A 20,522-nucleotide genomic window follows, 5' to 3' on the forward strand; every position below is an offset into this window, starting at 1 on the left:
ATACCATAAAAAAGAGTGTAGAAGAATTTGTAGAAATGACTCACTCAATGAAATAAAAAACACAACTGAGAGCTTGAGCAGCAGGGTAGAGCAAACAGAAGAAAGAATTTCAGAGCTTGAAGATGCTCTTTTTGAAATAAGTCAGGCAGACAAAAAAAAAGGGGGGGGAGAAAGAATTAAAAATAATGAGGAAAAACTACAAGAGATAGCATACAACCTCAAGCGTTCTAACATATGAATTGTGGGTATTCCTGAAGGGCAGAAGGGAAAAGGTATCAAAAACCTACTCAAGGAAATACTAACAGAAAACTTCCCAGGTGTAGGGTGAGATACAGATCTTCAGATCCAGGAAGTTCAAAGGTCCTCAAACTGATTCAATCCAAAAAAAATCCTCCCCAAGACATATCATAGTTAAATTCACAAAGCTCAAAGACAAAGAGAGAATTCTACAAGCAGCAAGAGAAAAGCATCAGGTCATTTATAGAGGAACCCACATCAAACTAACAGCAGATTTCTCAGCCAAAACCCTATAGGCCAGAAGAAAGTGGAATGACATAGTCAAAATACTAAAAGAAAAAAACTGCCAGCTAAGAATTCTTTACCCAGCAAGGCTCTCCTTCAGAAGTGAGGGAAAAATAGTATATTTCCCAGATGAACAAAAATTGTGGGAGTTCACATTTCCCAGACAAACAAAAGTTACAGGAGTTTGCCATCCCACAAACAGCCCTGCAAGAAATTCTCAAGGGAGTCATTCATCTGGAATCTGAATAATGATGACCACTATCACAAATAAACAAGAAAGAGCAAAACCCACCATTAAAACAAAACTGCCAACAAGAAAGAGAAAGAAGATAAATCATGCCACATTAAATCTCCAACTAACATTGAAGAAGAGAAATAAACAGGGAAGTAAGGATCAAAAGATATTTAAATCATATAAACGAAAAGCAATTAAATGACAGGAATTAAACAAGACTTGTCGATAACTATCCTAAAGGTGAATAGATTAAATTTCCCATTCAAACAGGCAGACACAGACTGACTGACTGGATTAAAAAGCTAGACCCAAGTATATGCTGTTTCCAAGAGACCCAACTCACCTGTAGAAACACACACAGACTAAAAGTGAAGGGATGGAAAAAGACATGCCATGCAAATAGAAACCAAAAATGAGGAGGAGTAGCTATTCTCCTATTGGACAAAATAGACTTTAAAACAAAAAACATAAAAAGAGACAAAGGCCACTATATAATGATAAAAGGATCTATCCAGCTAGAAGACATAACAATCATAAATATATATGCCCCCAATATTGGAGCACCCAGATATATAAAGCAAACACTTTTAGACCTAAAGAAAGAAATAGGCCCTAATACATTAACAGTGGGTGACCTGAACACCCCTCTCTCAGTATGGGACAGATCTTCCAGGCAACAAGTCAACAAAGAGACACAGGACTTAAACTATACGTTAGACCAACTGGATCTGGCAGATATATACAGAACATTTTACCCAACAACCAAAGAATACACTTCCTTCTCATCAGCTCATGGAACATTCTCCAGGATAGACCACATATTAGGTCATCAATCTAGTCTCAGTAAATTTTAAAAATTGAAATCATTCCAAGTGTCTTTTCAGACCACAATGGACTAAAAACTGGAAATTAATATAATAAGCAAAACTCTGGAAACTATACAAATACATGAAAACTAAACAATAGGCTCCTGAACGACCTATGGGTCCAAGAAGAAATTAAACAGGAAATCAAAAAATTTCTTGAAACCAATGAAAATCAAGATACATCATACCAAAACCCATGGGACACTGCAAAAGCAGTACTAAGAGGCAAATTTATTGCAATAAATGCTTACATCAAAAGAATGGAAAGACTTCAAATAAATGACCTAATGTTATGCCTCAAAGAACTTGAAAAGCAACAACAATCCAAATCTAAAGATAGTACATGGAAAGAAATAACTAAGATCAGAGCAGAACTAAACGAAATAGAGACCCAGAAAACAATAGAAAAGATCAACGAAACAAAAAGTTGGTTTTTTTAGAAGATACATAAAAAAAGACAAGCCATTAGCTAGGTTTAGAAAAAAAAGGAGAGAGAAGATCCAAATAATAAAAATCAGAAATGAAAAGGGAGACCTTACAACTGACACCACAGAAATACAAAGAACCATTAGAGAATATTATAAACGATTGTATGACAACAAATATGAAAATCTGGATGATATGAATAAGTTTCTAGACACATACAAACTACCAAGACTGAACCAAGAAGAGATAGAAAAGCTGAACAGACCAATAACAAGCAACAAGATTGAAGCAGTAATCAGCAATCTTCCAATAAAGAAAAGTTCAGGTCCAGATAGCTTTACAGCCAAATTCTATCAACTTTTAAAGAGGAGTTAATACCAATTCTCCTCAAACTATTCCAAAAACTTAAAGCCAAAGCTGCTCTCCCAAACTCATTCTACGAAGCCAACATAACTCTAATACCAAAACCAGATAAAGACACAACAAAAAAAGAAAATTACAGGCCAATATCCTTGATGAACATAGATGCAAAAATCCTCAACAAAATATTAGCAATCAGAATACAGCAACACATCAAAAAAATTATACACCATGATCAAGTGGGATTCATCCCAGAGATGCTAAAATGGTTCAACATAGGAAAGTCAATAAATGTGATACATCACATCAACAAACTCAAGGACAAAGACCATATGATTATCTCAATAGACACTGAAAAAGCATTTGACAAAATTTAACATCCCTTCATGACATAGACTCTCAACAAATTAGATATAGAAGGAAAGTACTCAACACAATAAAAGCCATCTATGACAAGCCCACTGCCAGTATCATTCTGAATGGGGAAAAACTGAGGGCCTTTCCTTTAAGAACAGGAACAAGACAAGAATGCCCACTGTGACCACTTCTGTTTAATATAGTGCTGGAAGTACTAGCCAGAGCAATTGGGCAAGAGAAAGAAATAAAGGGAATCCAGATTGGAAAAGATGAAGTCAAACTGTCTCTATCTGCAGATGACATGATACTATATATAGAAAAACCTAAAGACTCTATCAAAAAACTCCTAGAGCTGGTTAATAACTTCAGTAACATTGCAGGATACAAAATAAATGCCCCCAAATCAGTTGCATTTATATACTCAAATAATGAACTAACCGAAAGAGAAATAAAGAAAGTAAACCCATTTACAATTGTCATAAAAAAATAAAATACCTGGGAATCAAATTAACCAAGGAAGTAAAAGACCCCCACAATAACTACAAACCACTTCTAAAGGAAATTAAAGAAGATATAAAAAGATGAAAAGATATTCCACGCTCTTGGATTGGAAGAATTAACATTGTGAAAATGTCTATACTACCCAAAGAGATCTACAGATTCAATGCAATTCCCATCAATATGCCAAAGACATTCTTCACAGAAATGGAAAAAGAAGATATAAAAAGATGAAAAGATATTCCACGCTCTTGGATTGGAAGAATTAACATTGTGAAAATGTCTATACTACCCAAAGAGATCTACAGATTCAATGCAATTCCCATCAATATGCCAAAGACATTCTTCACAGAAATGGAAAAAACAACCTTAACTTTCATATGGAACAACAAAAGACCACAAATAGCCAAAGCAATCCTGAGCAAAAAAATATAAAGCCAGCGGCATTACACTACCTGCCTTCAAATTATACTACAAAGCTATTGTGACCAAAACAGCATGGTACTGGTGTAAAAATAGACACTCAGAACAATGAACAGAATTGAGAACCCAGAAATCACCACTCAGGCTTATAACCTCCTGATATTGGACAAAGGCAACAAATATCTACATTGTGGAAAAGACTGCCTCTTCAACAAGTGGTACAGGCAAAATTGGATATCCATATGTAGAAGAATGAAACTAGACATGCACCTCTAACCATATACTAAAATCAACTCAAAATGGGTTAAAGGCTTAAGTATAAGACCTGAAATGGTAAAATTACTAAGGGAAAAAATAGGTGAAACACTTCAGCAATTAGGTCTGAGCACAGACTTTATGAACATGAGCCCAAAGCACAAGCAGCAAAAGAAAAAATAAACAAATGGGACTACATCCAACTAAAAAGCTTCTGCACAGCAAAGGAAACAATCCACAGAGTGAAATGACAGCCTACAGAGTGGGAGAAAACTTTTACTAACTATGCATCCAACAAGGGACTAATATCCATAATATACAAGGAACTCAAGCAATTACACAGTAAAAAAACAAACAACCCAATTAAAAAATGGGCAAAGGAGCTGAATAGACATTTTTCAAAGGAAGATATACAAATGGCCAATGGGTACATGGAAAAATGCTCAACATCACTAGTTACCAGGGAAATGCAAATTAAAACTACATTAAGATACCATCTCACCCCAGTTAGACTGGCTATAATAAAAAAGATGGTGAATAACAAATGCTGACGAGGGTGTGGAGAGAAAGGAATGCTCCTGCACTGTTCGTTGGACTGTAAATTAGTACAACCACTACAGAAAACAGTATGGAGATTGCTCAAACAACTACAGATATATCTTCCATATGATCCAGCAATCCTGCTTCTGAATATATTCCCAGAAGAATGGAAATCACCATGTTGAAGGGACACCTGCACTCCCATGTTCATCACAGCTCTGTTTACAATAGCCAAGACATGGAATCAACCTAAATATCCATCGATTGATGATTAGATAAGGAAACTGTGGTATACATACACCATGGAATACTACTCTGCCATAAAAAAGAATGAAATTCTCCCATTTGCAACTACATGGATGAGCCTGGAGAAACGTATGTTGAGTGAAATAAGCAAAGCACAGAGGGATAAATATCGCATATACTCACTCATAACTGTGAGCTAAGAGAGAGAGAAGGAAGGAAAGAAAGTCCAGACTGGTGCATTGGACTTGCAGAGGGAGAGAACATACCTAGGGATACAAAGTGGAGTGGGGGGAAGGGGGAGGGAACTGGGGGATAATTGGGTGGGGGACACGGGGTACAAACATGATTTGTGGTGAGGTACATGCTGCCAGTATGGATCTGGCCTTCATATCTTGGGCACGAGGGGTGACAATCAGCTTTGTATCTCATGAATATTTATAACCAATTTAAAAAAAGCAATGTTATCTAACCCTTCTTTTCTTCTGCATTTATACTGTTAGTAAGAATACATTTTAAAAACATCTCTATTGGTAACTGGTATTTCATGCTTTTTAGTTGCTGCCTGGGCCTTGACTCAATTCTTTCTACTAGTGGTTTTATGTTTTTCCTGATTTATAAAAATTCATTACCTCTGAGAGCTAGTAAATTTTTCAATCATCACATGTAAGATGAGTATTTTTCCTAAATTAGTCATCTGCACTTTTACTTTATGATTTTTTGATAATAATTTTTTTAAAAATTTCATATAGTCAAGTCCATCAAAATTCCGTCTTATGGTTTATGTGTTTTTTGTTGTATATCTCTCTTTAGGATTATGCAGTCATATTTATTTCCTCCTACCACTTTTACATTTTTAATCTTTACATTTACATCTACTATACATTTAGAGGCCACAATTAAAATCGTACTATAACTTCTTCAGAAATCACATAAAATATATAAAATCAATCTGATCCTACAAAATGGGTTTACTTATCCCAAAGTACACTTTTAGCTCTTTGAGAATTATTCATGAAATAGTCATTGGTTCCACTCAGTTAGCTCATTATTTGGCATATAGTAGGCACTTGATTCAGTGAATTTTGTGTGGTAAACACATACTAATGCCTCTAAAAACTGAGCAAGACAATATATGGTTAAAAGGGTATTTTTAGAGCCATTAATACAATAGCAACACGTGGGATAAACAGAGGTTGAGAGCAAGTGAGAGAAAAAGTAGATTTAATAGTAGTCTGTTGCAAAATCTAGACTTCACTGAATGGGCCTATACTGGGGGATGATTATAAAATTGTCAAGGGAAGGTCAAACCAAGATGGCATTATAAACCTGCTGAAGGACTAAGTGAATCAAAGTTCCAAAGACAGAAATCAGGGAGGTGAGAAGGCAATACGGCAGAGTGGGGACCAAGGTGGTGGTTTCGGTATGAAACATACTGAAATTATTATTGGTGGCACAGCCAATTAGGGCTGTCTTACACATCATCAAAGGTACTGGACTGGGCACACAGCTAAGTGGGCACGAGGAAGCAGGAAAGCAAAACAACCTCTGCAGATTACACATATAGAATTAGACACCACGCTATGTGTTTCACTCATTGAGTCGAAATCTGTATTCCAGAGTCTTCCACATATTGTAATGATAGACAGAAAAAGAATGACACAGAGATTGGCTAGATCCTAGCTCCACCACTGGTAGCTTATGCAGACCTTGGACAGCTTCCTCATCCTCTCTGTAAACCTTGGTTTCGTCATCTAAGAAATGAGGATAATAACAATGCCTACCTCAAGGAACCAGAGTAAATGATATAATTCATAAAAAGTAGGCAGCGTGGTGCCTAAAATATAATAAAATGCAATAAAGAGTTGTCCGATAGTAAAAGAAAACAAAAACAAACAAACAAACAAAAAAACCCACAGAATTTGAGGCTTTGGGATAGTCCATATTAAGGGACAGGAGATTTAGAGATCAAAAGGTATAAAAGGAAATTGGAGAAAACCTTGAAAACACAATGTTAAAACCATAGGGGCCAAGGATTTCAAAGAAGGAGCTATTTAATCATATTTAGTCATGAGGATAGAGAAACGGACCATTCAGCCCTGACTGTTCTTCATATATGAAAAGCAAATTTGGACAGTCTTACATACCCAAAGTTGGTCATCCATGCCTGGTGGGTTCTTTTTGATAAAAGCACCATAGTACGTAGCAATATTCCGGTGATGAGAATATTTCTTCAGCATGTTAATTTCTTGTTTGATTTCTTCCTCTTCATCCTGTATTAGAACAATAAATATCCTTTCATGAAAATTCATTGTCTTTAGTAGGATTCTGTTCTTCAGTATCACCTTAGTAATATGTTCTTAAGGTTTTTCTTCCATGGTGATAAAGGAGCATAATTATTATATCTAACTACAAAGAAATAGTTTATAAGACAACACATTGGTAGTCCAAAGGGGTCTTCTATTCGTACAACAAACAGGCATAACACAATCTGCTGGGGAAATAAAAGAAATCTCATCTCTCCACCTGGAAGAGATCCAGGCAGACGGGCTATTGAGATAAAATCCATGCAGGCCTCTGGAAACTATGTCCATCCATATCTGGTATAGGACAGATTGAAGAAAGTGGGGGAAAAAACAAAACATAGGCTCTCAGATTTAAATATTGTTAGGTTCATTTTCTTTGGAGCCTACTTTTATTCAAGTGTCTGACTGAAGATGATGAAAGTCAGATGGGAAAAGGGAGCAAGGTAAATTCTCTAGATCTGAGGAAGTTCACAGTGCGGGAGTACCCACGTCATCTTCAGGAAACTAAACATGAAAAGAAAGGAGGAGACGTGGTGGTGTGGAGGAGGTAAAAAGAGACAACTGTCCTACAGAGTTAGTTTCCTAATGTCCAGGTTTCATTCATTCTGAGTCTCACTTTGGTCAACCAGCCTGGACCTTTTGTAGAGGTCCTGTCGATACTGGTGGAGAGTGTGTGTCCTCCTACAATTTAATTTCATCGATGTGTATACATCGATTGAACTAAAAAAATAGCATTTTATTTTTCAGATTCATGGAAAAAGTTTCAATCCCAAGATAATTGCTGCTTTAGATGCAGCAGTAGGGAATGACTATCCCTGAGCATGAGACGTTACATTACAATGACCTGAAAGACCGCCCACGGTGTGTGCCCTGTCTGTCCTCTCATCCCCGCCAGCTGCACAGCCTCTTTCCAGTGTCTCTGCATCACTGGGCCCGTCTGCAGTCTCCCATGCGACGTCTTCTTTTCCCCTCCTCTTCCTACTCATCATTCCTGATCGAGTGTAATTGACACTCCCCAGGGATGTCTTCCCTAATTCTCTACGGCAATGTCAAGTCTCCCCCACTAAATCTTGTCATAGTTCCCTACACTCCTTCACACACTCCCACTGGGATGAAAGTTTGTGTAGTAATTGCCCTGCTGGTTACTTGGTTCTGTTGCCACAGATTGTGAGCTTTCCTCTGCCTTCAGTCTCAGCTCCAGAGTTCCTTCCCCAGCAAAGCTCCCTGATCTGCTGCTGTGGTTCCAGCCCCCTGGATCATCATGTGGCTCCTCCCTTGTGGCACCTATGAGAACTGCCATCCACACTCATCATTCCATTAAGGTCTCTCTTCCTTATCAGTCCTTAACAACCATAGACACAAGAACCCTGCCTGCTTTTGCTCCCTATAACATCCCCAGCACCAAGCAAAGTGCCTGTGAATACATGGGAATAAAAGAATAAATCCCTGGGACAAGCCCAATGCCTTGAACAGCATGAGTGATGTAAGAAGGAGCACATGAGAATAGGGTGAGGGCAGTGATGAAATGCTGACATGTCCTGACCACACAAAAATGTTTCAGTGACAAAACAATGGAGATTTGCAAACCTAAACTAAAGCATGTTACACACCACTTGGCTTAACAAATGGAAGACTAGGTGATCTCAAAATAGAACATACAATTGGGACATTGAGCTACGGAGAAGCACGTGGCCCTTAACAGTAAGGAAGGCCATGGAGGGGTGAGGGCTGGGTGGCGGCTGGGGCAGGGAAGGCACACTGCTGACCCACGCATCCTTCCCTGCAGCTAAGGAAGGTGCCCATGCATTCCCCACTAGCCCCTGGAGAGAATGACCTTCACAGACCTTCAACCTGCTGAAGGGTCCCTGCAGTGCACCTCAAATGTCTTACTCTATTGCATATGAGCTATTTTAATCTTGCCTTGCAGGGCCAAATAATCGTGGATGAATGTAGGATGTGAGCGGATGTGCTCTGGGGAAGTCTAAATAGAAGGAGAGAAAACCAACCAGTGGGTTTCTGTGGGCAGCATGGCATTGACAGCTGCCTCAATCAAAAAGGCAACTGGGTGAGGTAATGAAAGACACAGATCATTTTCCAACAGCAGCCTGACAGTTTCAGCACCAGTCACCCTCAGTGAGAAGTCAGGCTGCTTCTACACGTATTTACTGCCAGCTGCCTGGGTTCTCAGCAGGATGGTAGGGGATGTGGGAGAAAAAGTGGTGATGGAGAGGGGACTGCCTAAAAAAAGCTTACCGTGTCATTAAGAAAATAAGAAAGCATGAAACAGTTAAATAACAGCATAACTCAGTATGTAATTAAATTCGGAATAAATAGTACTGGAGGTAAGAATGAAGTCAGCTCATTCTCCATCAGTTTGCAAAGGTAAACTGAGGCAATATGAGGATGAGGAAAGCATATGCGTTGAGTCTGGGGTCAGAAAGATGAGGGCAGGCAGGAGGGGTGCGTGCTGAGTTTGGGCTCCACCCCTTTCTGGCTGTGAGATCTCAGGAAAGTAACCTGGCTTTTTGAAGCCTAAGTTTTCTTATCTATAATGAGAAACAGATATCATAAGTCCCATTTTTGGGGGGATAATTAAAAGAAGTATGTGAAAATTAAAAAGTATAATACAAAATAAACATTATTATTAATCTTCTCAATCAAAAAATAAAAACAAGGATAGGAGGGCAGAATGTAGGTCACATGAATTTTAGGTTTAACTTGAGCTGTTTCCAAACACAATTATGGCACCACTCTGAGTCATGGTGATGTGGCTCTAACATACAACCTTGATCTTGATCTGGCGCGGCCTTGTAAGTGAGCATGCAATTCATCAAGCATTCAGGGCTATTGTTTATCCAGATTTCTAGTCCAGGGCACTGATGGCAGTAAGTCATTCAGTGAAATAGAAGGAAGCTGTAAGTGAGCATGCAATTCATCAAGCATTCAGGGCTATTGCTTATCCAGATTTCTAGTCCAGGGCACTGATGGCAGTAAGTCATTCAGTGAAATAGAAGGAAGGCTCTCACTAGTGACGAGAGCTCATTTAACCGTGCCATGAACAGTCCAGCTTCTCACAATATGGCCCTTGGAGGAAGGTGAGTTATGATGCTTTCAAAAAGACAAAGAGAGCAACTGAGGCTAGAACTAGAGTAAGATGTTATCAGAGAGGGATGTCCTCTATTTTGTCAACTTATTATTCATGTATCTTAAATATTAAGCACAGGGATCAAGCTCACTGAGAAATTAATGACCACTGGGTCATAATGAAAAATAAAGTAGTGGTACCAAAATTGTCACAAATGTAAAAAGAGAGTAATTTCAATAAGCCAAGTCTGGTAGTCTAGGATAAAGCATTACTTTAATCAGAAGACTTCACAATCTAGTCTGATTCATTATATCAACCTCAGGCATGGCATTTAAGCTCTGAACGCCACTTACTTTCAGCTGTAAATGGGAACAAGAAGCCTATTTAAGCCACCTCTTTGGGCTTAGAAATGATTAAGTGCTTATTTAAACATAGCTTTAGTATCAACACAAAGATGATTTTTTTTTCCCCTCAAGATCATGGGAATCTATTTATTGCTTACGATCTGTTGTAGACTGAAAAAAAAAATGGCCATGATATTTAGCCACCTCCCATCAAGAGACGAGTCCATTTCTATTTTTCTTAAAGCTGGGCTTCGCCAACGGGACACTAGCAAATGTGATGCAACTCAGGCCTGAAGAGGGCTGGCCCTCTCCTACTGCTTGCAGAGAACCCTTCCGCCACAGTGTGAAAAACCAGGACTGGCCTCCTGCAAAATAAGCCACGTGAAGAGACTGCAGTTTTCAAGTGCAAAGAAATGGATGATTCCAGGTGACACTTTTAAGCCACTGACCACCACTGATGACAATATGATGATCATGACCGAGGTCATAAAACATAGCCAAAGCCAACCTTATGTCCTGTTCACTATGTAGCAGGAGCTGTGTGTGCAGTATCTTACTTAATACTCAAAACAGCTCTATGAAGAAGGTGTTTTTAATGATCTCGTTTTACAAATGAGGAAAATAAGTCTCAGAAAGGTTAAGTAACTTCCCCCAAATTCACTCATCTTTTAAATGTTAGAGCTCATATTCAACCCCAGATTTGTCTGACTGCAGAGCTAGTACTCTCAGTTCTAAAGAAAACTAGGCAGAAGAAGCACGGTTACCCATGGTGACTAAAACCAAAGCTGCTAATATAATGAGTTTAGCAACATCTTAAGCCAGGGTTGAAGAGAATCCTGACTTTGGTCCTCCAATTAAAGGAGCTCATTAGCATATGATAATATTTGCTCATGATTGATTTCAAAGGATAAAAGAGGGATTTTTAAGTTGCATATTTATTACACAAGGGAACACATTTTAAGTACCTGCAATTTGCTATGATTTGAAAATGGAATTAATAAGACATTTAATATTAGTGTGCTCTGTAACAAAGAGGCTGTCCAACATTTAACTTTCAATTCATGGACTGGAAATAAAACTACGTAATTCCTATAATAATCCAAGGGACTGGTCAGTATGAAGTCTAGAGGGAGTGTGAGATGTAGATACTCATAAATGTCACTACCCTCAGATGTGCACACACTGGGACACCAGCTAGAACCACGTCTGCTCCTGCTTACCTGTCCTTTCATAGCAGCTGTTGCCATTAGGCAGGTGTTTGTGTTAACGTTTCTATCATTTTCAATTTCATTGTTGACGGAGTGTGACAAAAAGTTGAAGGCAATTTATTGTTAAAGAATCATAGACTACTAGAATTTGAAGTGATACTTTTTATCATCTAGGATGTGGTTTAAAATTTTTTTTTAAATTTGTACTAGCGAAGTCCCTCCCTCCAATAGAAATTTTATTCAGGATGTCAATATACAGCAGACAAAACTTAAATTTTTAAAATCGGTAAACACTTATTTTTATGTTAACTACGTAATATCTATCTAGCCAATCAGTAAACACAAAGAAGCTGTTTTAGTGAACACGAAGTTAGAATTTACACAAGAAATTTAAAATCATGCATCAGCTTCAATATCTTATCAATTTTGTTTGTTTCAGTTCCAAAGGATAGAGAAAAATCTGTATTTTCTAAGATATATAGTTGCAAATGGTAAAAGTTATTTTTTAAAGAGCATGCCTTTAAATTTCAGTGGGATCTCCATACTGAATGACATTCTGTATATGAATAGGATAACCTTGTGGTATGTATTAAGAGACTGTTGGAGGCCTGTTTTTTAAATCACAGTTTATTGAATGTTAAAATATGTTAAAAATTAAATGAGAATTAAGGATGTGAACTGTCTAAAATTATCTCAAGGTGGGGTTATGGACCTGGGATCTATATTTTTAGATATCTAAGGAAACAGATCCAGGGTGGGTTGTATATGTTAACCCTAAGCTAAATGAATTCATTCAGCTATTCTTTATTAAGTGCCTACTACATCGTAGGCATAAAGCTACGTGCTAATAATACAGTAATACAACAATGGACATGACAGATTCAGCTCTGCCACAATGAAGCTTACCATAGTCCAGTGGGAGACACAGATGCAAATCAAAGAACGACAAGGATGTATGCAAAATTGCTACCACGAGAGGTATGTGGTAGCTGATCTAGTTTCTCAGGGGGACAGCCCTGAGAAATCCAAGTTTGAGCTAAGTTCTAAAAGCGTATGGAAGTTACTCCATTAAGGAGAAAAAAAGAGAAGGTGTGATATAGTATGATTGGGGAAGAAATTGTCTTCCTGGCAGAGAAACAGTGTTCACCAAGGCCCTGTGGCTGTAGGAGGTCTGGCATATTGTCTCCTATGGGTGTCGCTGGTGTCACAGAGAGAAAAATGAAAGCTTGTCTGCAAGAGACTCGGTAATAGCAACAATACTCACTGAACACCATGTTCTACACATTGTTCTCAAATGCCTTATAAATAACTATGTTTATTTCTCGCACTAACTTCATGAGAGAAGTTGTATTATCCATATTTATAGATGTGGAGTAGGGAAGGTTAAGCAATATGCCCAGGGCAAGAGACCAAGAAGTGTCAAAACTAGGATGTGCTCCAGACAAGACTGACAATTTGCAGTGCTTCTCTTTACCATTGAGCTACCCTCCTCTCTCTTACAATGAAGCGGAGTCCCTTAGAGGAGCAGACAGCAAAAGTCTGATGTGCATCTTTCTCACACACTGAGGCATGACCCCCAGGTGGACCATGAATTAAAAACCAAAACCAAAACCAAAACAACCAAAACGGCCAAACTCAAGTAACCCAAGAGTAAGTACCTTTTAACCCTAGCAGTGATGTCACTCATTTGGCTAAATTCTACCACAAATGAAACGTCTTATAGCCTCCAGTATCCTAGACCTACAGTTCAGGTAACAGCCCACAGGTACTGGAATGAGCTGTCTTTTCTGATGGTATAAACAGCGTAATTGATAATGTCTCCCCTCTTGGCTTTGGGTATCACGAAAAGTAACTACCAAGTTCTCTGTTGCCTGTAATTTTATTTGATTTTTCTTCATCTGGCTTTCTACTCTTTATATTTTCTCTGGTCTCTTATTTTTACATATGTATTATCATTTTGTGTAGTGCCTACTATGTGCCAGGTTCTAGGTATGCAAGCTTTGCAGGGGGTACAAAAATGGATAATGCACAGTTCCTGTTCCTGGCCTTGAATGAGAAAAGACTTTTCATAAAGGAAAGACAAAAGGTGAGCTTCAAGTCATGAAGAAGGAAGCCAAACCACAAAGAGCAAGAGCTCAGCAAGACAAAGCCTAGTAAAGCCAAAAGAAGGACATAAATGTGACTTGAAGAGGATGTGCTGGCAACACAAAGGAGCAGATGGATCTACAAAAGGAGACCCTGGTCCACTACTGAGGAACTTTGTTGCACATCTGGATTTGAAAACTAATGACAATTTTGATCAAATGCTTTGAGGTACACATATGAAAGGCACCGTTAAATACAAACCAGTATCATGTAAAAATATTTTTGAAAATGAATGCTCACCTTTATTAGTTTGGGGATATAGAGAGTAGTCCCCAGGTCCATTTTTTGCTCTTAAGCCACCAGTCTCTCTAACATGTGGGCAAACACACATGACAAGCCCAGCATCCTGGCCATACACCCAGCACGCATGATCTTGTGCAGAAACCCAGACACACAGAAGCCACCAAAAGGGGTACAATCTGTATGTGTGATAAGGACAGATGCTGAAGTGTGCAGGAGTGGGCAGCTCAGCTTGATCATTTTTAGAACTCTAGAAGCTTTCAAAGTTCTACATGTGGTATGGCATAAAGCTGAAGCACTAGAAATAGCCTCAAAGGTAGAGGGTATTATGGAGACAAAAAAACATCGAACTTTTCTCTGTTAAAAGTTGTCATCGTGTACTTAATCGGACTGTTCTGTCTGCTAAAGACATCTCCCTGAACAGCCTCAAAGGAGAAGTCCCAAAGAACTGTCCAGAAGGGTCTCTGTGGTAGAAGAGCCTCGGGTGGGGATTCCCAGGTTTGGCTAAATCCACTTGAAGGTCCAGCTCCCATATCTGGGAGTGCCCCACCCCCACTGCTTCATCTGGCCCGCCAAGGTCTCCCCATCCTGCGGACATCACACAGCTGTCACTTTATCGGAGAACATTCACTGGCCACCCAGCAAGGTCAGTTTTCTTAAATTCGCTCTTAATACTCTGCACACTCCTTAAAAGCTAATCAGAACTGTGATTACGTCACTGTTGAACTGTTAAATGTCTTTCACACTTGCTGGAATGTAAGATTCCAGAAGACAGTGCCCATGTCTGTCTTGCAAACTGCTATCACGGCAGAGTGTAACACATTCATTCATTCTTAAACTGATGGATGAATGAAATCTTGTAATTTCCGCCTTCAGCTCCTGAAATCTAGCCCCCCTTTCTTTCCTAAATCCTGCTCTAGCAACCCATTTTAACAGCTACGTACTATTCGGGGTAAGTCTGACAACTCCAACTGAGGCAGTGGAGACAAGGCCAAGTGCCAACTATTTACACATATTAACAGTTGACTACCACAAGTGTGGCACGCAGTTTATAGGAGAGGTTACCATCCCCAGATACAACCACAGAATTTCAATGCATACTCTAAAATCCTCTTTTCATTCCTATTGCCTGTCCCATTCAGTCATTCACTGTTTTTTTATCAGGACTAACCTTTAAAAATCATGTACTGATAAAGCTAGATAGGAAAAAGAAGTTCTAGTGGTGTACAGTAGTGCTAGACATCTATAATTAACAATAATTTATTGTATATTCTCAAATAGCCAGAAGAGAGCAGCTTGAATATTCTCATCACAAAGAAATGATAAATTTTTGTGATGATAAATATGCTAATTACCCTGATTTGATCATCACACATTGTATACATGTATTGAAATATAACTCTATACCCCATGAATATGTACAATCAGTACATGTCGATTAAAAAATAATTACCCTGATTTGATCATCACACATTGTATACATGTATTGAAATATAACTCTATACCCCATGAATATGTACAATCAGTACATGTCGATTAAAAAATAAATTAATAAAAAATACAAAAATCATGTATTGAGGACCTATTATGTGTCAGGCACTATATATTACATCCCATTTTAGCTTTAAAACAAGCTTGCAATGTGTGTATACCACATAGCAGGTAAGAAAACCGAGGCTCAGGAAAGTTAAGAAATTTGCCCATGGTAACAATCACTAAGGAGAGCAGCGGGATGTGGACCCTGCTCGATCTGAATCTAAGGCTGTGCTCGGTGATACTCCCCATCTCTCATCCTAGAAGATGGCTGTGGGAGAGTGGGTACGCCCTGCCTGGTTGGATCTGAATTCTGTTTGCTGTTTACGGGCTGTAAACTGTCTGGCTTGGGTAAGTTCCTTAGGCTCTCTGTGCTTTCAATTCCTCATTTGTAAAATGAATATAATAGCAGTACTCCCCTAATGGGAGTCGTTTTAAGGATTAAATGAGTTAATATATGTTGACTGCTAAGAACAGTGCTTGGCACATAATAAGCACTCAATCAATGTTAGCCATTTTTATTTTGCCCATGGTTACTGCTGTTGTTATTAATATTATTATGGGCTGTACTACTATCGCTCCATTGAACTGCCTCCCTTTGGGACCGAGGGGCCAAATATACTTAGAGCTGCGTGTCCCCTGACTCTTCCAAATGACTCAAGATGGAAATATTTATTTTTTCTTTTTGTTCAATTACAGCAAACATTTACTGAGCCCTTTAACTATGGGCAAAGCACTCTATTAGAGGCTACTGAGAGAAGCCTCTGCCTTACTCTTCAAAAAGAGATGGAGACTGATAAGTTCCACCCATGAGAATATAGTAAGTGAGACAGACATAGGAACTCAGTGAAGCAGGGCTTCAAATGAATCCTTCTGGCAGACAAATCCCAACATGTTACTCTCCTGTTCAGCTTCTGGCTCTAGCAGTGGTTTGGGGAAAGGGGCCGTGACTTACAGCCTCCTGTCTCCAGTAAAATAAGCAAATCTCCCTATATCTTTTATATTTTTGAGTTTTCCCCTGAAAGTATTTGATCAAAGTGTTCTACTGGGAAAATAAAATTTGAAAAGCTTGTTAAGTACCTTGTCATGGTATTCAACTCCTTTATGACCCGGCCCTAATTTGATAACATTCATTTTGTATCAACACCTTCTTAGCACTTTTTAGCCTCAAAACTATGTACAGTCCCCAGAAAATGTTCTGTCAGTCTCTGTGCATTGGCACATGCTGTGTACTTAGCTGGAATGCCCTGGTCTGATTGTTCTCCTGGACATAATCAGTGAGGACTGCCCCTCGCTTTCCCATCAAGCTTTATGAGTAACTTTATTTATGAATTTTATCATCTTATTATAAAATGTATAATCTTTATAAATATTTAGGGCAAGATTTATTATTGTGAGCTCCTCTTCAGGCAAACGACCATTTTTTCATCTTTGAATTTCCAGTGCTTGTCATAAAGTAGGTGTTCAGTAGATGTTTGTTGACTCAATCAATGAAGAAAGAACCACACTAAATTAAACACTAAATACAGTCTGCATTAGTTGAAGACATATGCATGTGGTTAAAAAAATGAACACAGAGGATGAAGTTAAATTGCTTAGGCTGAAATATTTGCTCCACCATTTAACAGCTATGTTACATTGAGCGAGATACTCAATATGCCTGCTTTTCATGTCTCTAAAACGGGGCTAACAAACAGCTGTTTTGTAGGTTGTCGAGGGGATCACATGAATCAATATATAGAAAATATTTAAAGGAGTTCTGGCATATAATAATCATTCCATCAATATTACCTACCATTATTATTTTCGGCTGGAATACAGAAAAATGTAACTAGAGAGGCAATTTACTTAAGGACCAAATCAGTTTTAAACACATCTGCTATAACAATGTGATGTCATAGTAATGGAATTCTGTTTTTACCTACCCAGCATCCTTTCCATTCCTTTCTGTAATGGCTCTCAGGGTTTCTTTTGTTCCTTTTTTTTTTTTTTGAGGAATTAACGCTTCCCAACTCTCAGTCCCTGTGGTAGGTTCCAGAGCCCAGCACTCAACGCAGATGCGGGTGAAGAGAACCAGGGAATGGTTCAGGGATGGTGATATGACCCAAGCTGGGCCACTGACATTCAGACTGGGATTTGCTGGGACTGACCATGATGAGGTCACTAGCAAATGAGCTGGTGCTGCTGGTGTAAGAAAGCAGAGTCCAGAGATAAATTCCTAATCCTATCATGTGACTTTCTGGATCCTGCTGAGGGTTTTTGTTTTTTTATTTAAATTTATACAAGCTAGTGAATTCCCTTTTCAGCTTCATTCAGTTTGAGTGGAGGTTTGGTACTACAACCCAAAGCATCCTGAGTAATTTAATCACGACCAGTCATTGTAAAGGTGAAAGCTTGTGATATTAAGTTATTATTTCATAAACTTGTGTATGCACTACAGGGTGTCACTGAAAAGGGATTAGTTTATACCAGGAATTTTTATCCAAATGAAAATGGGGATTATTTACAGCATTATCAAAGAACCACAATCCCTTCAAACTTGGTAGTCAGAAAAGAGTAAATACAAGACCCTGTAATAGTGGTCCTCTGACCTTGTTATGTGTGAGGCTCCTTGAGGAGCTTGTAGAAAAGGCCGGTTCTGAAGCTACACCCAGAAATTCTACAGCAGGCCCAGGACTCTGCATTTCTTGTGACCACCACAGGGGCGCAGAGAGTCCACTGATGCTGGCAGTCCAGCTTGAGAAACACTACCCTAGAATGTCCAATTTCTCTTAGCTGTCGTAGGTCAATCTAGAGTACACAAATCAGGCTGGGAAGGAGACCCCAGGAAGTGATGAAAGGAGGAAATTTCCACAATGATTTCTAAAATGAAACTAAAAGAACTTCAAAGACCAAGTCTGAGTTTATGCACTACTTCTGAAGCAAATGTTGGCAAATTTGTAAATGTCTCAGTTCTAAAACTGGGAGGCTATAAGCATTCTATCCAGTTCTCTCTGAGGCTGTTTTCTATAAGAAAAGGAAGAAATATGGAATAAAACAATAATTTAAAAATTTATTTCAAGCTTATGGCTTCATCAATTTCATTACAATAAACTATAGTAACTTTGCAGTAGGTCACAGCATACAATTAACAAAGATGACCTTTGAGAATTCATCACAGTTTTTAACAGAGCAGCTATAATGAGCACAATTATAATAATTGGTAAGAAGCTTTTGCAGCATTCCATAATACACAAAAGACAACGTGACAAAATGGAATAGATTGTTTTCTAAAAGCACCACATGAGTTTCACAAAGGAAATCTTATGTTGACTGTGATGTGTAAGGGGTGATACAAAAGTCATCTGAAGCCACATCAGACACCATGGAACTAAGAAAACCATTTCCCGATGTGATCTATGTTTGCCTTTGTTAACGGTCAGTGGTTAAATAATAGTCAGTGATGTGACTAAATCACAGAAAGTATTCCTTCTCAACAGGCGTTCCCCAAGAGAATTAAGCCTAAATGCTATAAAGCACTCATTGTATGTAATTATGCTTTTGTGAAAATATATATTTGGTCTTCATTCCTTTCTCTTCACATACAACTCCTAGAATCCTTAGAATCTCCAAAGTGTTGAGTCTTTCCATATGTGGACGACGGCTGGCAGCCCCCTTTAAGATAGGGGCTGGACAGAGGAAAGACCAAGGACGAACTTTTAGTCTCACCCCCCAGCCTCTGGGGACTAGAGAAGGGCTGAAGGTTATGTTGATCACCAGTGGCCAGTGATTTAATCAATCATGCCTATGTAATGAAGCCTCCATAAAAGCCCAGGAGGTCTGGGTCAGGAGAGCTACCAGACAGCTAAACACGTGGAGGTTCATCCCCGGAGGATGGCGTTCCCCGAGGAGGGCATAAAAGCTCTACGCTCCTTCCCCTAAACCTTACTCTCTGCATCTCCTCATCTGTATCCTTTATAATAAACCAGTAAACGTAACTATGTGTTTCCCTGAATTCTGTGAGCCGCTCAAGCAAACTAATCAAACCCAAGAAAGAGGTTGTGGGATTTATAGCTGGTTGGTCAGAAGTTCCAGAGGCCTGGACTTGCAGCTGGCATCTGAAGTGGGTGGCAGTCTTGGGGACTGTGCCCTCAAGCTGTGGGATCTGATGCTACCTCCAGGTAGATAGTGTCAAAATTGAACTGGAGGACACCCAGCTGGTGCTTGCTGAAGAACTGCCAGCTTGCTTGCCAGTGGGGGATAAATCCTCATACACTTGGTCACAGAAGTCGGTCTTGTGTGTTGATAACTGTGCCGTGAGAGGGAGAAAAACACTCGGTTTTATTTTTCCCAACTCACTCATTCAATAATGAATTGACTTTCCCATGCATCTATAATGACCTTAGCTCTCTGTACCATCCTTGGGAGAACTGAGAAAATAGTCTCTGTAATCATTTCCTGTAGGGTTCAGTTGCCTAATAAAACCCACTTTAGAAAGGCTGACACTCCTTAAGCTGAAAATATAAACTGCTAAAAATAACTGTATAACTTTTGATTCCAAGCAAGGTAGTCTAAAGCCTCACAAATAGAACTAGAAACTAGAAGAGCAATATTCGGAAGAGTGATATTAATATTCGATGCTCTCAAGTCATATTTTGCGCATCAACATTCACCTTTATGCACTGAGATTGATGACGTCAGTGGAATTCAACTGTAGTTCTTCAGAACCACACAATAGAACTTAATCTACAGCAGGAAAGTCTTGGACTCCATCCACAACCAGTAGTTGTTAAACTGCCAAGTGCATCTCATTACGCAGAGATTCTATTCAATCCAAGGAAAATATAGTAGTATGACTTCAGCAGAATTGCAGAACAAATTCTGATTTGTTCTGTGGTTGGAGCTTGGTAAAAGGTTTACCCATTTATAATGGGTTCCTATGTAGAGACTGACAATA

General features: G+C 38.9%; 1 protein-coding gene across 1 annotated transcript in view; it reads right to left on the reverse strand.

Annotated features, from left to right (window-relative positions):
* Window positions 1–20,522, reverse strand: part of LOC103604279 (traf2 and NCK-interacting protein kinase-like) — a 112,314-nt gene that overhangs the window by 52,492 nt on the left and 39,300 nt on the right. The window contains exon 3 of the mRNA XM_008588847.1: window positions 6,873–6,998. Coding sequence (XP_008587069.1) covers window positions 6,873–6,998 — 126 coding nt within the window. The remainder of the gene's footprint in view (window positions 1–6,872; window positions 6,999–20,522) is intronic.

Source organism: Galeopterus variegatus, unplaced genomic scaffold, assembly GCF_000696425.1.
Source record: "Galeopterus variegatus unplaced genomic scaffold, G_variegatus-3.0.2 Scaffold5067, whole genome shotgun sequence".
Taxonomy (NCBI): Eukaryota; Metazoa; Chordata; class Mammalia; order Dermoptera; family Cynocephalidae; genus Galeopterus; species Galeopterus variegatus.